This window comes from Sinohyriopsis cumingii, chromosome 18 (genome assembly GCF_028554795.1).
Source record: "Sinohyriopsis cumingii isolate HCF-2022 chromosome 18, ASM2855479v2, whole genome shotgun sequence".
Lineage (NCBI taxonomy): Eukaryota > Metazoa > Mollusca > Bivalvia > Unionida > Unionidae > Sinohyriopsis > Sinohyriopsis cumingii.
In genome coordinates, this window is record NC_142978.1 from 66,842,797 (window position 1) to 66,858,390 (window position 15,594).

The following is a 15,594-nucleotide window of genomic DNA, read 5'->3' on the forward strand; positions in this document are numbered from 1 at the left end:
TTTGATAGTGCTTTGGGCTTCGCAGAGTGGATTTCCTTTTTGTAATTGACAATTATGACAGGACATAATTGTCAAGATCATAACATGGTCAGATAGACTAAATATAGATTGTGTTGATTAATATACACAGAGAAATTAACGCTGAACAAAACAGGGTCCCAGACAAAGACCGAAAAGTCATGTGTTTATAGTACATGACTGTATAACTTCCTTTATAACAAGGCATTTTGTTGACATAAGTTTCATCTGCAAAATTAAATTGCAGTACTGTACAATGAGCAACACAGGAATAAATCATTGCAAAACTTGAACATATCATCATATAAATGAAGAAATAATACTTCAGAAGGAAAAGTAAAACTTCGACTTGACAATGGGTTGAGTTCACTTGCCGAAAAATGATGTTGGGAGATTCAAATAAACAAGGTCGTAAAATATAAGGAGAATATTCTCTAGCAGTGGGAAAATGGAGTAAATGGAAAGATAATTATTTTAAATATGAAACAATGCATACATCAAGATTTAATTAATGTTTTTGAATGGTTTTGTAATGTGCATGCCAACAATACCCAACTCACATTTCACGCCTAAGAATAAGAACTATCAATTTATGGAACCCTGAAATATCTCTGTTTTTAAGACAAGAACATTTTATTAATTAAGGCTACTTTTAAATGAAGATATTAACTGCTTTAAGTTATTTGTAGCTTTCCTACTATATACACATATACATACACATCTCACAAAGATAGCCCCCCTCTGGAAAAGCCACCAGTCTTATAAGGCCACTTTCCCGGTGCAGAAGGGGTGGCCATATAAGAGGGGGACCACTGTACCCACAAATCCATAGGTTCCTTCCTTAACCCAAGTGCAATCATCCACAATGTTTGATATCTTTGGATAGTGAAGAACTCAAGATATTGCACAGAGAATATTTTCCTTATCTTAAATCACAGTGAACTTTATCTTAGAACTCAAAATCAATAAGGTTTTTCCTCACTCCAAGTGCAATCAACTACAAAGTTTGATGACTGTAAATGGTGAAGCATTGAAGTGAAGCGAGAAATGATAACATTACTACCCAGTGCAAAGCAGTATTTTTTACCTTTACATTTTAATGCAGTTAATGAATGAATTTGCAAAACCTTGTAATCTTGTGAATCAAAACATATCAAGAACTGCAAAGATCATGATCTGCATTTTACCACTACAGCTGTGCATCTCTGTTGTTCACCTACTGGTGCATGCTATATAGAGACTGACAGGTAACAGTACTTCCTGATCTACCTGATCATCAGGTGATGCTGTCTGCAGTAATACATGGTACTTACCATATGAGATGAAGCATGTCTCATTCTGAGTGTTGTCAATCTCCTTTGGTGCTGCTTCATAATCCGCTTCTGACGAAATCTTCTGAAATTAGAAAACAGACCCAACAGTCCCGTTATTATTATTATCGAAAGATAAATTTAGGTTCAATATATTATGTGTGTAAAGAATGGATAGCTGCAAATACAAGTCACTCAAGCATTAAAAGGAGTTTCTGAAGTAAAAATGTTTCACTTGTTAATACTTAGTGTTAGGAATCCATCACAAATCTGGCACTCCCAAACTAAAACATTTAGTTTATTTAGCACTAAAGTCCTATAATGTTTTCTGCCTAATGAGTCCAAATTAAGATATCAATGGCCCCACGCCCATGAGGGTTGCTGCCAAATCCCACCATTCATCACTCACAGTGGAAGGGCGTGTCATGCCAGGGATCTAGCTTAAAGGAGGGCTTCAGAGGGAGCCCACATTATGAACAGGGAAGTATTGTTCAAGAAATAAGTTTAACTTCAAAATGTGGGTTCTTATTAAATACATAATAATCATATGTTAGGATAAAAGGCATGATGCAACATGAGTTACATCCCCTTACCCTGAAGTTAGTCCACACTTCTGAGCAGCAGTTTCATGTTTATGTATGCGATTCTGGCAAAAGATAGTGAGGACTAATGATGAGACAGCCTTAAAAGTAGAATTTATTCTTGCCAATCAAGTGGAAGTGGAGTTGCTCATCTGTTGATAGCAGCCCCAATGGGACAAATTAAAGCCTTTGAGACAAATGGACCCTCAGGCAGAAACTGGAAAATATTACATTAGACCTTCAATCCCATGGTGTTAGAAACATCAGAGCACAATTTTTCTAGAACACTAGGCTGGCCGCAACTGCCTTGACCTCATGAACCATTATACACAAGAGTCTCACAGAAGAAGACCTATCAAGTGCTTACTGATGTTTATTTTAAAATGCAAATTAGATGAAAATTCAAAAAGGTTCATATGAGCTTTTATACAGCTAAAATTTCATCACAAAAATGTATCTGCCCCAAGATTGTTTTCAACGAGTAATTGTACAGATATCAGAACTAAATTTTAAAATTCACAGGAATTCACAGACTGGTGAATGGTGAATACATCAATTTTTGCACTGTTTTCAGATAAAACTTCCAAATATACTTGCTTGTAAGTCCAACTGCAAATTGCACAGACCTAGATATTATGCAATCACATAACGCACCAGGTTTTTGCAGTTATCATGCTGGTATCATAAGTGTCTTCACTGTCACCAAAAGAATTCAGAATTTAACATAGCAGTAGCCTGATTCAGACACAGAACCAAACTTTTTTAAAATTAAAAACTGGCATTTCGGACTACACAGCTCTTAAAATTAACTACATAATCTTAACATACTGAGAAAAAGAAAAAGAAAAATTATTGTTATGCCTATGAATAATCAGGCAAACTCAATATAGGCAGGTAATGCAGTGTTAACTCCATTAGTTTTCAAAATTTCCTGTTGTTCTTCATCAAAACCTTGTCTTTTTTTGGGGGTGGGGTGGGGTGATTATGTCTCAAAGAATTAAAAAGAGTATAAAGTTTGAGTTGCTTCTCCATTTTGTCTTGGCAATTTGTGGGGCAGAGGGCATGCATAGGCAAGAAAGCCAACTAGAACTCAGCATCTGACATTTATATCACAGACCCAATTGAGTGAAAGTAGACAATTTAGATGCAATTGTCACATTTTGAATGGACTGTCATATCTTATGTACTAGATACAATCCTGCACAATCTCTTCTACACTTCACATAGGCTAGCTAAAGAGTAACTAATATCCTCACTTTTTCATTTCACATAGGGTCTCTTTCTGTTTTGAAAGAAATTCAATCACACATTGGTTTTAATACTGACATGAATAAGATCTCAGATAAGTGGTATATTTCTCCAAAGACATGTCCATGAAGACTGCCTTATAACTTCAGAGTTGCTACTACTGAAAATACTGGCTTATAAGCGGAGTCCGGCAACAAACTGCTGAGTCCCAGATATACCACCACATAATGGAATGGCAGATCTTGGTCTTTTTTTGCAGTTTTGTTAGGAGTAACAACTGGAAAAAACAATACAGACCTTGATCTGGATCTATGTTGTTTGCAGCTGACTCAACTATCAAGGGAGTATATACAGTAATTTGGATTTGTGGAATAATTAAAAATTTTCAAAGAAAATTCAACACATTAAAGTAACTCAACAAACCAGTGCAGACCCATTTTGTGGGTCTTACAATAATTTATAAATATAAAAAATGATTCAGTTATATAGTTCAGTAAATTTATATGCCAACAAAGATTATAAAAACAGAATTGTGACAGTCTATTCTTACATAAATACTATGGTTCCGATTATGCAGGCTACCAACACCAGTGTTACGGACATTATGGATGCTCCAATCACAACCTTATTCACTTTTTCCTGTTCCTCCTCTATATCTATAAGAAATATAAGACATATTAAGAAACAAGATTTATCTGTGGCAAAGATTGTACAAATTCAATATATTTACCATATATACTTGCATACAAGTCCAACTACAAACTGCAAAGACCCAGATTTGCTGTTGCATAATGTGATGGCAGATAGGGGTCTATGTAGTTTATTAGAAGTAATCAGGAGAACAAACAACACACAGACCTTGATCAACTGGTGCATTATTTGACACCAGATCAAGGTCTAAATGTTGCTTCCAGCTGGACTTGACTTCTAAGCATGTATACATCGTAACTGATGTCATTAAACTAGTGTTAAAAGAATGCTAAAACTTAACAAATATGACATAAACTACAACAGATTTTTTTGAACCAATTATCCAAATAAAGATTTCATACAAGACACTACCTATTTAAGCAGCCCACCTTTTATTTACAAACATAATATTGACGGATATTCACTTTGTTGCCAAAGTGATTGCTATGTCAAACTTCTGCCAAGGTGGGATGGACAATAATGGATGCCTCGCTGCCGAGGAAAGTCTGAAAATGGCACTAGAAATATGAGTTCCTCAAAGGGGCGGATGCTCTACAGACTGAAAAAATCGTTCAGAAATCCAAGATAAGAGTTTCTTCTTTCTGAATGCTGAATGAAATTCTTGAGATACTCCAAAATGCTAAACTTGGTTTTAAAAAAACCCATTTTTATATAACTTGAATTAACATGTTCGCAAGATACATGTATGTGCGATACAAAATTCTGTGTCCTAACCTTTGACCCTGCACCTAAGATCAGTGAACTATTGCCTCATACAATGTCAAGATATAGCCACATGTTTTAGTGAAATGTAAAGTAATATCTTGTTAAGAAATAACTGAAGCTATTGCAATCACTTGTCATCATTCAAGTTACACCTCTCCCTCGATAACTTGCACACAACAGGGTCCACAAACATAGAAAGGACTATAAGCCAAGGCACGAGTTACCAAATGACCTCCAAAAATTGAAGAAAAAAAGATCGCTTTGACATCAAGAAAATGGGGGGGGGGGCGTCGTCGTCATTAGGAATATGTGCTGTTTAATGACTAAATCGTCATTTTAAAATTACGTCGATAATAATTTTTAATAAAGCGCTTCCAGTTGTATTCTAATGAAGTTGTTCATTATTCTGCTTAAATAACATTTATTTTCAAAATGTCCAACATGTGAAAGATTGTCCCAACTGGTTTCAACAACCATGATGTGTATGCAAAATATCTGTGTATTACGTCACTGCTTTTTGTTTTCTTAATGAGTCTGATTCCCATGTTGGTGTTTAATAGTATCCTGCCAAATCAGGGAGCCCACAGAGAGCTGGGAACTAGACTAACTGTTGATACACCACCAAACAAGATTCCTTTTTTTTCAAAAAACACACAACATTTATTTCATGAGACAATCATCTACGTCGAAACTCTACTTTTGTATTGTTCAATTAGTACAATATTGATGTCATGATTTCATTGGAAGTAATAATGAAACTTCTTATCATCCTTGAGGATATCTAAGTGCCAGTTCAAAAATTCTCTGAAAATCGCTTCCCCACAATGGTCCATATCTGTGAAATCAAGTTCTTTATTTTACGAAGTATTTATTTTGCTTGGCTGCCTTGTTATCTTTGATCACAGTTATGAAGGAGTTGGTTAATTTAAGGTAGTTTATGTTCACTGGATCAAATGAAGTGAGTTCAAGCGACATACGACTGGGGCCATTAGATTTTAAATTTGTAGGATTTTTGTGCCTTTAACTTTTCTTTTATTCTACCTGCTTTATTTGACTCAAAAGACTTAATTAATGTGATAATACAAAGGAAGCCAGCTTTAATTCAGTGCAACAATACAACAAATACTTCTGCAAGTCAGTTATCAAAACACAGTTGAACTTAATTAGGTTCTCTGAGAAAAGCTCATGGACGTAGCTGTGATGCATTTTACGTTTAATTACAAGAGGACACATTGCATTTATAACAATTACACTCAAAAGGAACTAGAAGATTAAAATAGAACACAAATTTCAATTGAAATTTTTGAAATTTAATTTGCATTTATTTATTAAAGTACTGCCTCCACTTGGCATAAGTGACATTTTCATTTATCAAAATTTACTGACATATTGTTAATTGTGGTGTACTAGAAATGTTGTTTGGAAAGAAAATGTAAACATTTTTATGATCTATTTTTAAATTTGATATTTCATAATGCTGATTAAAATTTCCAAGTCCTATCTACTGTTTTTGACAATAAAACGAGCGATATATCAAAGTTTCTGTTACCAATTTGATCACGATTTTCTTCAAGTTCAACAAATAGGGATCAACACCTGACCCTGCATTATAAGCGGGTTTGCAAGTTATCAGGGCGCAAGTTATCAAGGGAGTGGTGTATTCTTCAGACAGATCCACAAATTGGGTAAAATGATAAAAATCCATTTATATTTCTTTGTGTTATCATGGTTACAGGTCTGATAAGCATAAACGTCTGATTACAAGATTTTTCAAATGCTATGGTGTCATACTGGAGGTCAGATGAGTACAATTTTCATTAGAACTTGTCATGCTGATACGACCATACATTCAGAAGTAACCATTTAAAGCTTTTCAGGATGGCCATCAAGACAGCCATTATCCACTGCAAAAAAATGAGCTTTTAAAAAGAAATTTTGGTAAGGCATTTTGTTCTGGAGAAGAAACTTTGTTTAAGATTTGTACATTTCTGAAAGGTCATATTATTAAATAAATATGGGACTGGGGGAAGGAAGTTTTGAATTTGGGTTGCAACACTAGGATGTTATCAAGAGCTTTCAGGACAAACCAAAAGAATTTAACATTAAAATCACCACTGAAAAAAATAAAATTGGGGGAGTACAAATTTCTATACAATTGTTTATATATATATATATATATATATATATATATATATATATATATATAAAATAGTAAAGATTATACATAGCATTTAACAAGAAATGGGACTTTTTACAATGTTACAAATGAGGAAACATATTCAAATTCGTTATTTATTTTCCATGTTTTATGTACACAATATATACTGGTATGATTACTCCAAGAAAAAGGTTATTTCATTTACAGACATACATTTCTATGAATACATTTTATCATGAAAAAAAAAACACACCAGTAAGTGGCAACATACATGCACCAGCTGGTGAATCACAAAAATCACGCGAGTGTGTAACCCAATGACAAGTAAATCAGTCCTTTATCTACTTCATTTATTTGGAGCAGGGTTCATACAGAATTCTGAATGATAAATTCAAAGACTTTTCCCAAACTTTCAAAGACCACAAACATAGATTTCCAAGACCTATTTTTGCTAACGTTTTGTACACAGGTTATATGAGAAAACAATGAATGCAAAATACAACAATATTGTTTAATGATGAAATTTGAATTATAATTAATTTCCTAATTTCAAAAGAAAGAAACCAAGAAAACTCAACTACATCCAAATCCAACAATCTTGGTCAATTTTATTTGTGATTATGTTGAAAAGAAATTAAAATGTTTGGGTTATTTCAATTTTCAAAGACATCAGGGTAATCTGCTTGATTTTCCCAAACTTTCAAGGCCTTGAAAATGTTACCTCATTTTTCCCAGACTGTCAAAGACCTTCAAAGACCATAAGAACCCTCTGGATGAACAAAAATTGTCAATAGTCATCTCTTTTTTATTAATTTATTGTTATTAAGATCTAGGTACATGTCCATGTATTTGTGATCTGTAAAATGAAAAGTGTGCATGTAGATACAATGGTTAGGATTAACACTGCTTGTGTTAGCTTTGTTTCAGATGGAGTTGTCATGAACAAAATATTGAGTTCGCAGTTTGTTGGTTAATTTTAACAGGGTCTCAAATTACACATGGTTATCTATATTTTTAACAAACTTGAATTTCTTAAGTGAAGTTTGAACAATTTATTGTCTTTATCCTGTTAAACACTGGAACATAACATTTTAACAATGATGTAAGAAATCATTTTGGCAAAATATTTTGAAATAAAGATATTAAATTGTATGCTGTTTTTGAAGTACTTTGTAGACCCACTTGCAACTATCAAGGGGATAGAACCATGCATAATTTAATGGAAACACTGCACATGTGTATAATGTGACTCAGGACTCTTCAAGTAAAACACATATCCCCCCCTCGGGGACAGCACTTCAAAAAAAAAATCTGTAGGTGGTTGTGTTTCAAACCATTTTGGTTTTGACAGTGGAAGGTTGGTTAGGAAAATCACTTCTGTTGTGGGTTGTGTTAGCGAAATGAGAAATCACTTGTGGGGTTGTCAGAAGAAAAAAGAATATATATTGAAAACAGCATCTAACCCCCTCCTAGTGCGTGAATAAAACATTTGCTCAGAAATGATGCCAGTACACACAAATGCACCAAATTTGTATACTTTTAAAGCAGTGATATGCGTTCCACAAATTATAAAACATGTGCTTTACACGGCATGCAATTTTTATTAAATTTTAAAAGTACATGTCATGACATAATTCACGCTGCCAATAGCAGTCTCGCAGCACTTAATGCGCAAGTATTAAAATAGCTGGATACTTCGGTTCAACATGAATAGCTGTTAAACTAAATTTGATTGGTTCACTGGGCCTTGTAACAAGCATTTATGGTAGATGTAACCTTACTTTCATCATGGAAATTTTGCAAATGCATGTTTCAAATAAGAGCCAAACAGGAATTCAAAATGGCTGAATCACAACAGGGTTTGTCTTCAGACCATGTTTTCAGTTGGCAAATAGCTATGATGACAATGATTTTCATGTATATCAGTCTGTTGGACATTGGGAAAATGTTACTGGAAATACCAGTATGTGATTTTGAGGCTGAAATTGATGTAGAGTGCGAGTCCAATGTAATTGTTGGATGGACAAGATGATGTTAGGCTAGTCCTACATGTAAAACCTCGACGCTGATATTTATGTTGTGGGTGTCTGGGTCTTACTGCCTAACTAACGGCACTATGTAGCATATTTTGATGTTGAATAACAGAATAACGAAAGTCAAATTTTCAGGAATATCTCACACAAATGGTAACCAATAACGACGCTTTTCTACAATGTAAAGTTATGTTTTTGTCAGACTTTTCTTACTCTGATGTCTTTTCTCTAATAATTCGAATTCTCACAAATGAAATGGACCTGATTTCAAGTATCACTGACCTACATTTCAGTTGGCTGGAAAGAAATGAATGCCGGGAATGCCAAAATCGGGTTAAGTTGAAATATTATTCTTTAACAAAACGTATTAAAATATATTATGCTTATTGGAACTGTAAGCAATGTTTCATTCAATAAACATATCCCCCACATGTACCTACTTGAACATACTTTGGCATACCTCGAATACCGTCGCATTTCAACAAATTCAAATGTATGTCAACAGAACATGAAAATGCATCCATTTGCAAGTGTCAGATTTTGATTCCACCAGGGGTAAAAACAGCATAGTAAGTATATTAATTACATATCAATCTGTGGAAGAATGTCACTATGGGCTGCCAAGTGCATGAGATATTCCTGAAACTGTGACTACTTGTTTTGATGTCAACCGACATCAGAAGACACTATACAAAGCCGTTATTTGGGTGTAAGACATAGCACTAAATCATAAGTAACATCTGATACGTCTTAGATTGTAGGACTACTTGTAAGGCCTAACCTACAATGCAGCGTTATTTCGAAACTACCAATCCTGAATACAGGCAATTTAAAAGTTCATTACAATTTTAGTCTCCTTTCTCCAGACATTCAGCACTGAGGGATTTTGTGCTAATTTAAGTCAACGTTCAGATAAACTGAATACATAAGGATGTAACAAATTAAAAAGAGCATATTAAAGATATTTATGTCTGAACAAGCAGAATATGGAAATGCTGGACTTAAAACCCTAATACAGCATTATGGAAGAGAAAAATCTGGCATAAGAGGCAGCAAAGCACTGATCCAAGGAAGTAAAACTTTGGCAGGGTTCATGTTTGTAAAAACTTTTATTTTTGGAACAGAGATATCAAAGAGAATACCTGTGAGATGTTGACAATTGCACAACCATAAAGAACAGTAACTTGTTCAAGATAGTTATGCATTTGCCTTTTCAGACAGTATGTGGGGGGCAAGATCATAAGAACAGGGTGGAACGGAGAAGTTTAATAACAACAACAATGAGAAGTGTGCATCTTTTTTATGTGTGCAACATTATTTTCTCAGGTCCAGTAAGAAATTACATCAGAGGGAAGACAGTAATGGATGTACAGTTAATTAAACCAAAGTGAATTTAGCTACTTAAAAGATGTATCAAATCAATTTTAACTTTCTGGTTATATCTGTTCTGGTCTGTTCCTGTCCATTCTGGTAATTATGTCCAATGAATCAGTATAGTTTGAAAAATATTTGGCAAATTTAAAGATTGAAAAATCTTTTGGCAGATTATGATTATACACTGTACTTCTGCCTCAGAGATATGAATAATTTCATTTCTTGGTTTGTTGATTCTGGTTGTTGCTCAATTCAAATGCATCATTAAAAAACACTGATGCATTCTGATACTTTGTCTGCTAAAAATATGTATTACACATCTCTGGATATTGGTGAATATAGCTTTAATACATAATTACAGTTCTGGCTGGAACAATGGACATTGTTAGAGAAACTTGAAGTGAGCTAAAATATAAACTTTTTGGCAGTGTGTGACGCAAGATTGCTCAAGACTTCTCCATCTCATATGCTCACCATGAAAAATTCATTTGTACCAACTGAAGATGACTTTTAGGTAACTGTCAGAAAGGTATAATTGATGATATTCAAAGTTCTAGAAAAATTACTTGAGTCAAAATTGGTAAACTTGTACGGCTGTGGCAAAAATGATGGACTAGTACCTTTGCTGCTGTTGCAACTGTTGATCAGTTGGTTGATTTAGTTTGGTTTGGCCTGTTTATGGGGGGGTTTAATGCCATGTTACAACGTGGCAGCCAATGTATTAGATGGAGGAAGAACTGAAAAGAACACCAACCCAAATTGGCTGATCTGTGACAAAAACTCATTCGTGAGATGTACAAGTGATCTGTAAAAGCAAACACCTTAGTACACTTGGGCACATGGAGCCTCTGTTGTTTTGATGTTGATCTCTAAAAGCCAAAGTCATTTAGACACGAGACCTCAGATTTCGGTAGATCATTATGGTTAATGCACCATTTTCAGATCAAGAGAATCTGTCTATGGCAGCCAGTTTTACTGCTGAAGAAAATCCAAGTACTTTTGAGACACCAAACACCACTTATGTAGAACCACTGACCTTCCACAAGTAACTGGCAACATTCTCATGTACATATTGGAGACAAGTAATCACATGACAAGCATCTTGTACCACTCTGCCATGGAAGCCCCTCAGATCTGTATCACAAGACAAGCATCTTGTACCACTCTGCCATGGAAGCCCCTCAGACCTGAGGCATAAGTCTCATATGAAAGACTAGAAGTGGGAGAGAGAACCTGTGACAACTTGATTGAAAGTGCAGAATGTTACTGCTAGGCCATCAGTGATGATGATGATGCTGTTGACAATACAGTTAACTGCAATGACATTGATTTTATGAGTACTCTGGGAAAAAAATGATTCCTTGCCTTTCATCCATTAAAAAAATTTAATTTATGATATAAAAATGTTTAACTCACTATTTTTTTAAAACTTATATTAGTCTTGCAACAAGGCATAAAAATTAAGATGTTGGGTAACTGAATGAACTGTTCTTACAAGAAATGAAATATTGTAAAAGTATGCAGAAAATATGACATCACTTCCACAGGCATTGTTTCTTTCTGACAAATCATGTGTTATAAGTTTATCAAAACATTTATTGAAAAAAAAAATAACAAGGAATCATAGTATCTGACCACACATTTAAAGCAATACAAGATTTAACTATTATTCTAATCAAAAGCAGCATACCTGAAAACAAAGAAAAATAGAAAAAACATAGTGATCACTTTAGTAAACACACAGTTTAGTAGGATATAAATTCATCATTACTGTATTTGAATAGAAATCCCTATTATAAAATCTATATTTATGTACATTAAATTAGTAGGTATTATGGGACTGATCAATGACATCTACATTAAATTAGTAGGTATTAAGGGTCTGATCAATGACATCTACATTAAATTAGTAGGTATTAAGGGTCTGATTAATGATATCTAAATTAAATTAGTAGGTATTATGGGACTAATCAATGACATCTAAATTAAATTAGTAGGTATTAAGGGTCTGATCAATGATATCTAAATTAAATTAGTATGTATTAAGGGTCTGATCAATGACATCTACAATAAATTTGTAGGTATTAAGGGTCTGATCAATGACATCTACAATAAATTAGTAGGTATTAAGGGTCTGATCAATGATATCTAAATTAAATTAGTAGGTATTAAGGGACTGATCAATGATATCTACAATAAATTAGTAGGTATTAAGGGTCTGATTAATGATATCTAAATTAAATTAGTAGGTATTATGGGACTAATCAATGACATCTACATTAAATTAGTAGGTATTAAGGGTCTGATCAATGATATCTAAATTAAATTAGTATGTATTAAGGGTCTGATCAATGACATCTACAATAAATTTGTAGGTATTAAGGGTCTGATCAATGACATCTACAATAAATTAGTAGGTATTAAGGGTCTAATCAATGATATCTAAATTAAATTAGTAGGTATTAAGGGACTGATCAATGATATCTACAATAAATTAGTAGGTATTAAGGGTCTGATCAATGACATCTACAATAAATTAGTAGGTATTAAGGGTCTGATCAATGATATCTAAATTAAATTAGTAGGTATTAAGGGACTGATCAATGACATATACAATAAATTAGTAGGTATTAATGGTTTTATCAAAGACATCTACACTAAATTAGTAGGTATTAAGGGTCTGATCAATGACATCTACCGGTACAATTAGTAGGTATAAAGGGACTGATCAATGACATTTACAATAAATTAGTATGTATCAAGGGTCTGATCAATGACATCCACAATAAATTAGTAAGTATTAAGAGTCTTGATCAATGACATCTACAATAAATTAGTAGGTATTAATGGTTTTATCAATGACATCTACACTAAATTAGTAGGTATTAAGGGTCTGATCAATGACATCTACCAGTACAATTAGTAGGTATAAAGGGACTGATCAATGACATTTACAATAAATTAGTATGTATCAAGGGTCTGATCAATGACATCCACAATAAATTAGTTGGTATTAAGGGACTGATCAATGACATCTGCAAATAAATTAGTAGGTATTAAGGGTCTGGTCAATGATATCTACATTAAATTAGTAGGTACACCACTCCCTCGATAACTCGCGCACATCGGGGTCCAGAAACATCGACCACACTATAAGTGAGGCGCGAGTTATCGAGGGAACTATAAAATAAGCCCAAAACCAATAAAGTGATTGACGACATAACGGAGAAATGGTGGGGGGGGTAGGCAGATTATACTGTTGAATACTCACTTTATAATCGTTCTGAGATTAACTGTTAATAAATATCTCTTCATAACGGTGTACTTTATTATTTCCTCATAGGACAACATTAATTTCAGGATAAATTACAGTATATTGAGGCGATCATCAAAAACATTATTCCACATGGTTTCCGTTCGCTTAACATGTGTACCACTTCACACATTGTGTACTACGTCACTGATTTTTATGTTGAATTGGATACATTCTAGTTTTATTGTTTGATCCAAATTAGACGTTTTTTTTAATATACAAAAGATCGACTCTTTTCGAGAAACAGTGTCGATCGAACAATAGATAAATAGATTTGAATGTGATAGAAGTAAAATGGAAAACAAAAAAAACAAGGGTTAATCAGTACTAACATATTTAATTGGTCTACAAATTTAAAACAACGTAAATCAGAACAAGTTAATACTTGCCGCTTGTGCCACGCTTGACAAATATCAATTCACTTTTTGAAAAAATCAGTTATTTTTGTGTGTGTGTGTTACTCTTGGTTTCTCTGCCGCTGAGCAAAATCCCTCAGATTTCTCAACTGCATGAGCTTTACGTAGTCAACATTTTGGGTCTCCAGCCACCTTATTTCAATATTAAAATATTTGATTGCTTCCTGTGCAGAGGGGTGGGGGTGCAACATCTGCGTCTGCATCACTTTCAACACTTGTGTTACTCCAGTTAGAATCGTCTTCTGCTGCAAATTTGTTCACTATAGAAATAATTATAGTTTCATCTGACATGTATTCGGCTGTGGGGCAATCATTGTCAGCACAAATCCACTCCTCCAAATCATCAAGAGAAATGCCCATCTCAGGACCATGAGTCTGTATGAATTTCTCCCAAACAGCCTCGGCATTAATGACATCAGTTTCACTGAAACATTCTAAGTCACTATCATCGTCGTTGTCTCTGTTACTGTTTTGCTTTACGTCAAAGGCAGCTCCAAGACCCTTAATCCAGCACCCGAAGTCTCTTGTAATCAATTTTTTTTTTTTTTTAATGCAACAAACACTTCCCCAAGTTGTTGATCAAAACAAAGCCGGCATGTACATGTAATTAGGTTCTCACAGAAGTACTCACTGGTTTCGATGTGACGGTCGATTGACTCTTTTCATGTTTTCAATGAACAGAATATGTTGTGATTATAATGTTTACACTGAAACGGAATTAAAGGATTAGAACGTGACTTTCACACAGGAAGATGTTTAATTGGTGTTTATTTCATTCTCTGTTGCCACCTGTTAGCATTTACCAGAAGTTTTCATTGATCGCTATTTCACCAGACTGTTTATTTACAGTATACTGACAACTATTTATCATAAAAACTTACATAATATATGATATCTTTAAACAGAGGTCTCACTAGGATTTTAAAACTGGGTCTTTCCGCCTCTGAATTCAATCACTAAATATCAGTACATTTTCTCACTCGGCCGCTAGTCAAAACCTTTGAACTAGCCGCCTAGCTGTTGCATCATGTTCTTTTTTTTTTAATGTACTCTTATAAAATGGCAACAGTACATCAAAGAGTCTTTCAGTCACTGAATTCTGTCATTGTAAATATCAGCACAGTTAACTGATCAACACATTTTCCCACAAAGCAGGTGGCTGAAACAGGACCGGCAAATCTTTGAATTTTCCCGTGCACCTATTACATGCGTACGGAGGACTCCCGCCGCAGTGATTTTCTGTGTCCCAGATCAAAAATTGGCGTCCAAATACGTGTAATTAAGCGTTTTCGAGATATCTGAAAGTAATTCTTCTTCAGAACTTGCAAATTTCAAAATATGGATTATATTTTTACGGGCATTAATCACCATTTTCTATGATAAAACGAGCAAAGTATCAAGGTTTAATTTATCAATTCTTATCGTAATTTTTTCATGTTCAGCATATTTTAAAGATATTTTAAATACATTTTCTCTGGAAAAAATCAGGAGCCAAGATGGACACCGCGTTATAAGCAGGATCGCGAGTTATCCGGGCGCGAGTTATCGAGGAAGCGGTGTATTAAGGGACTGATCAATGACATCTACAATAATTTAGTAGGTATTAAGGGTCTGATCAATGACATCTACAATAAATTAGTAGGTATTAAGGGTCTGATCAATGACATCCACAATTAGTAGGTATAAAGGGACTGATCAATGACATCTACAATAATTTAGTAGGTATT

The 15,594-nt window shown here is 34.1% G+C and overlaps 1 protein-coding gene across 1 annotated transcript in view; it reads right to left on the bottom strand.

The window, feature by feature from the left end:
• The window catches only part of LOC149776842 (uncharacterized), a 43,459-nt gene that overhangs the window by 9,671 nt on the left and 18,194 nt on the right, over positions 1-15,594 (bottom strand). The window contains exons 5-6 of the mRNA XM_089941358.1: positions 3,708-3,813; positions 1,332-1,413 (exon numbers count right to left, since the gene is read on the bottom strand). Coding sequence (XP_089797484.1) covers positions 1,332-1,413; positions 3,708-3,813 — 188 coding nt within the window. The remainder of the gene's footprint in view (positions 1-1,331; positions 1,414-3,707; positions 3,814-15,594) is intronic.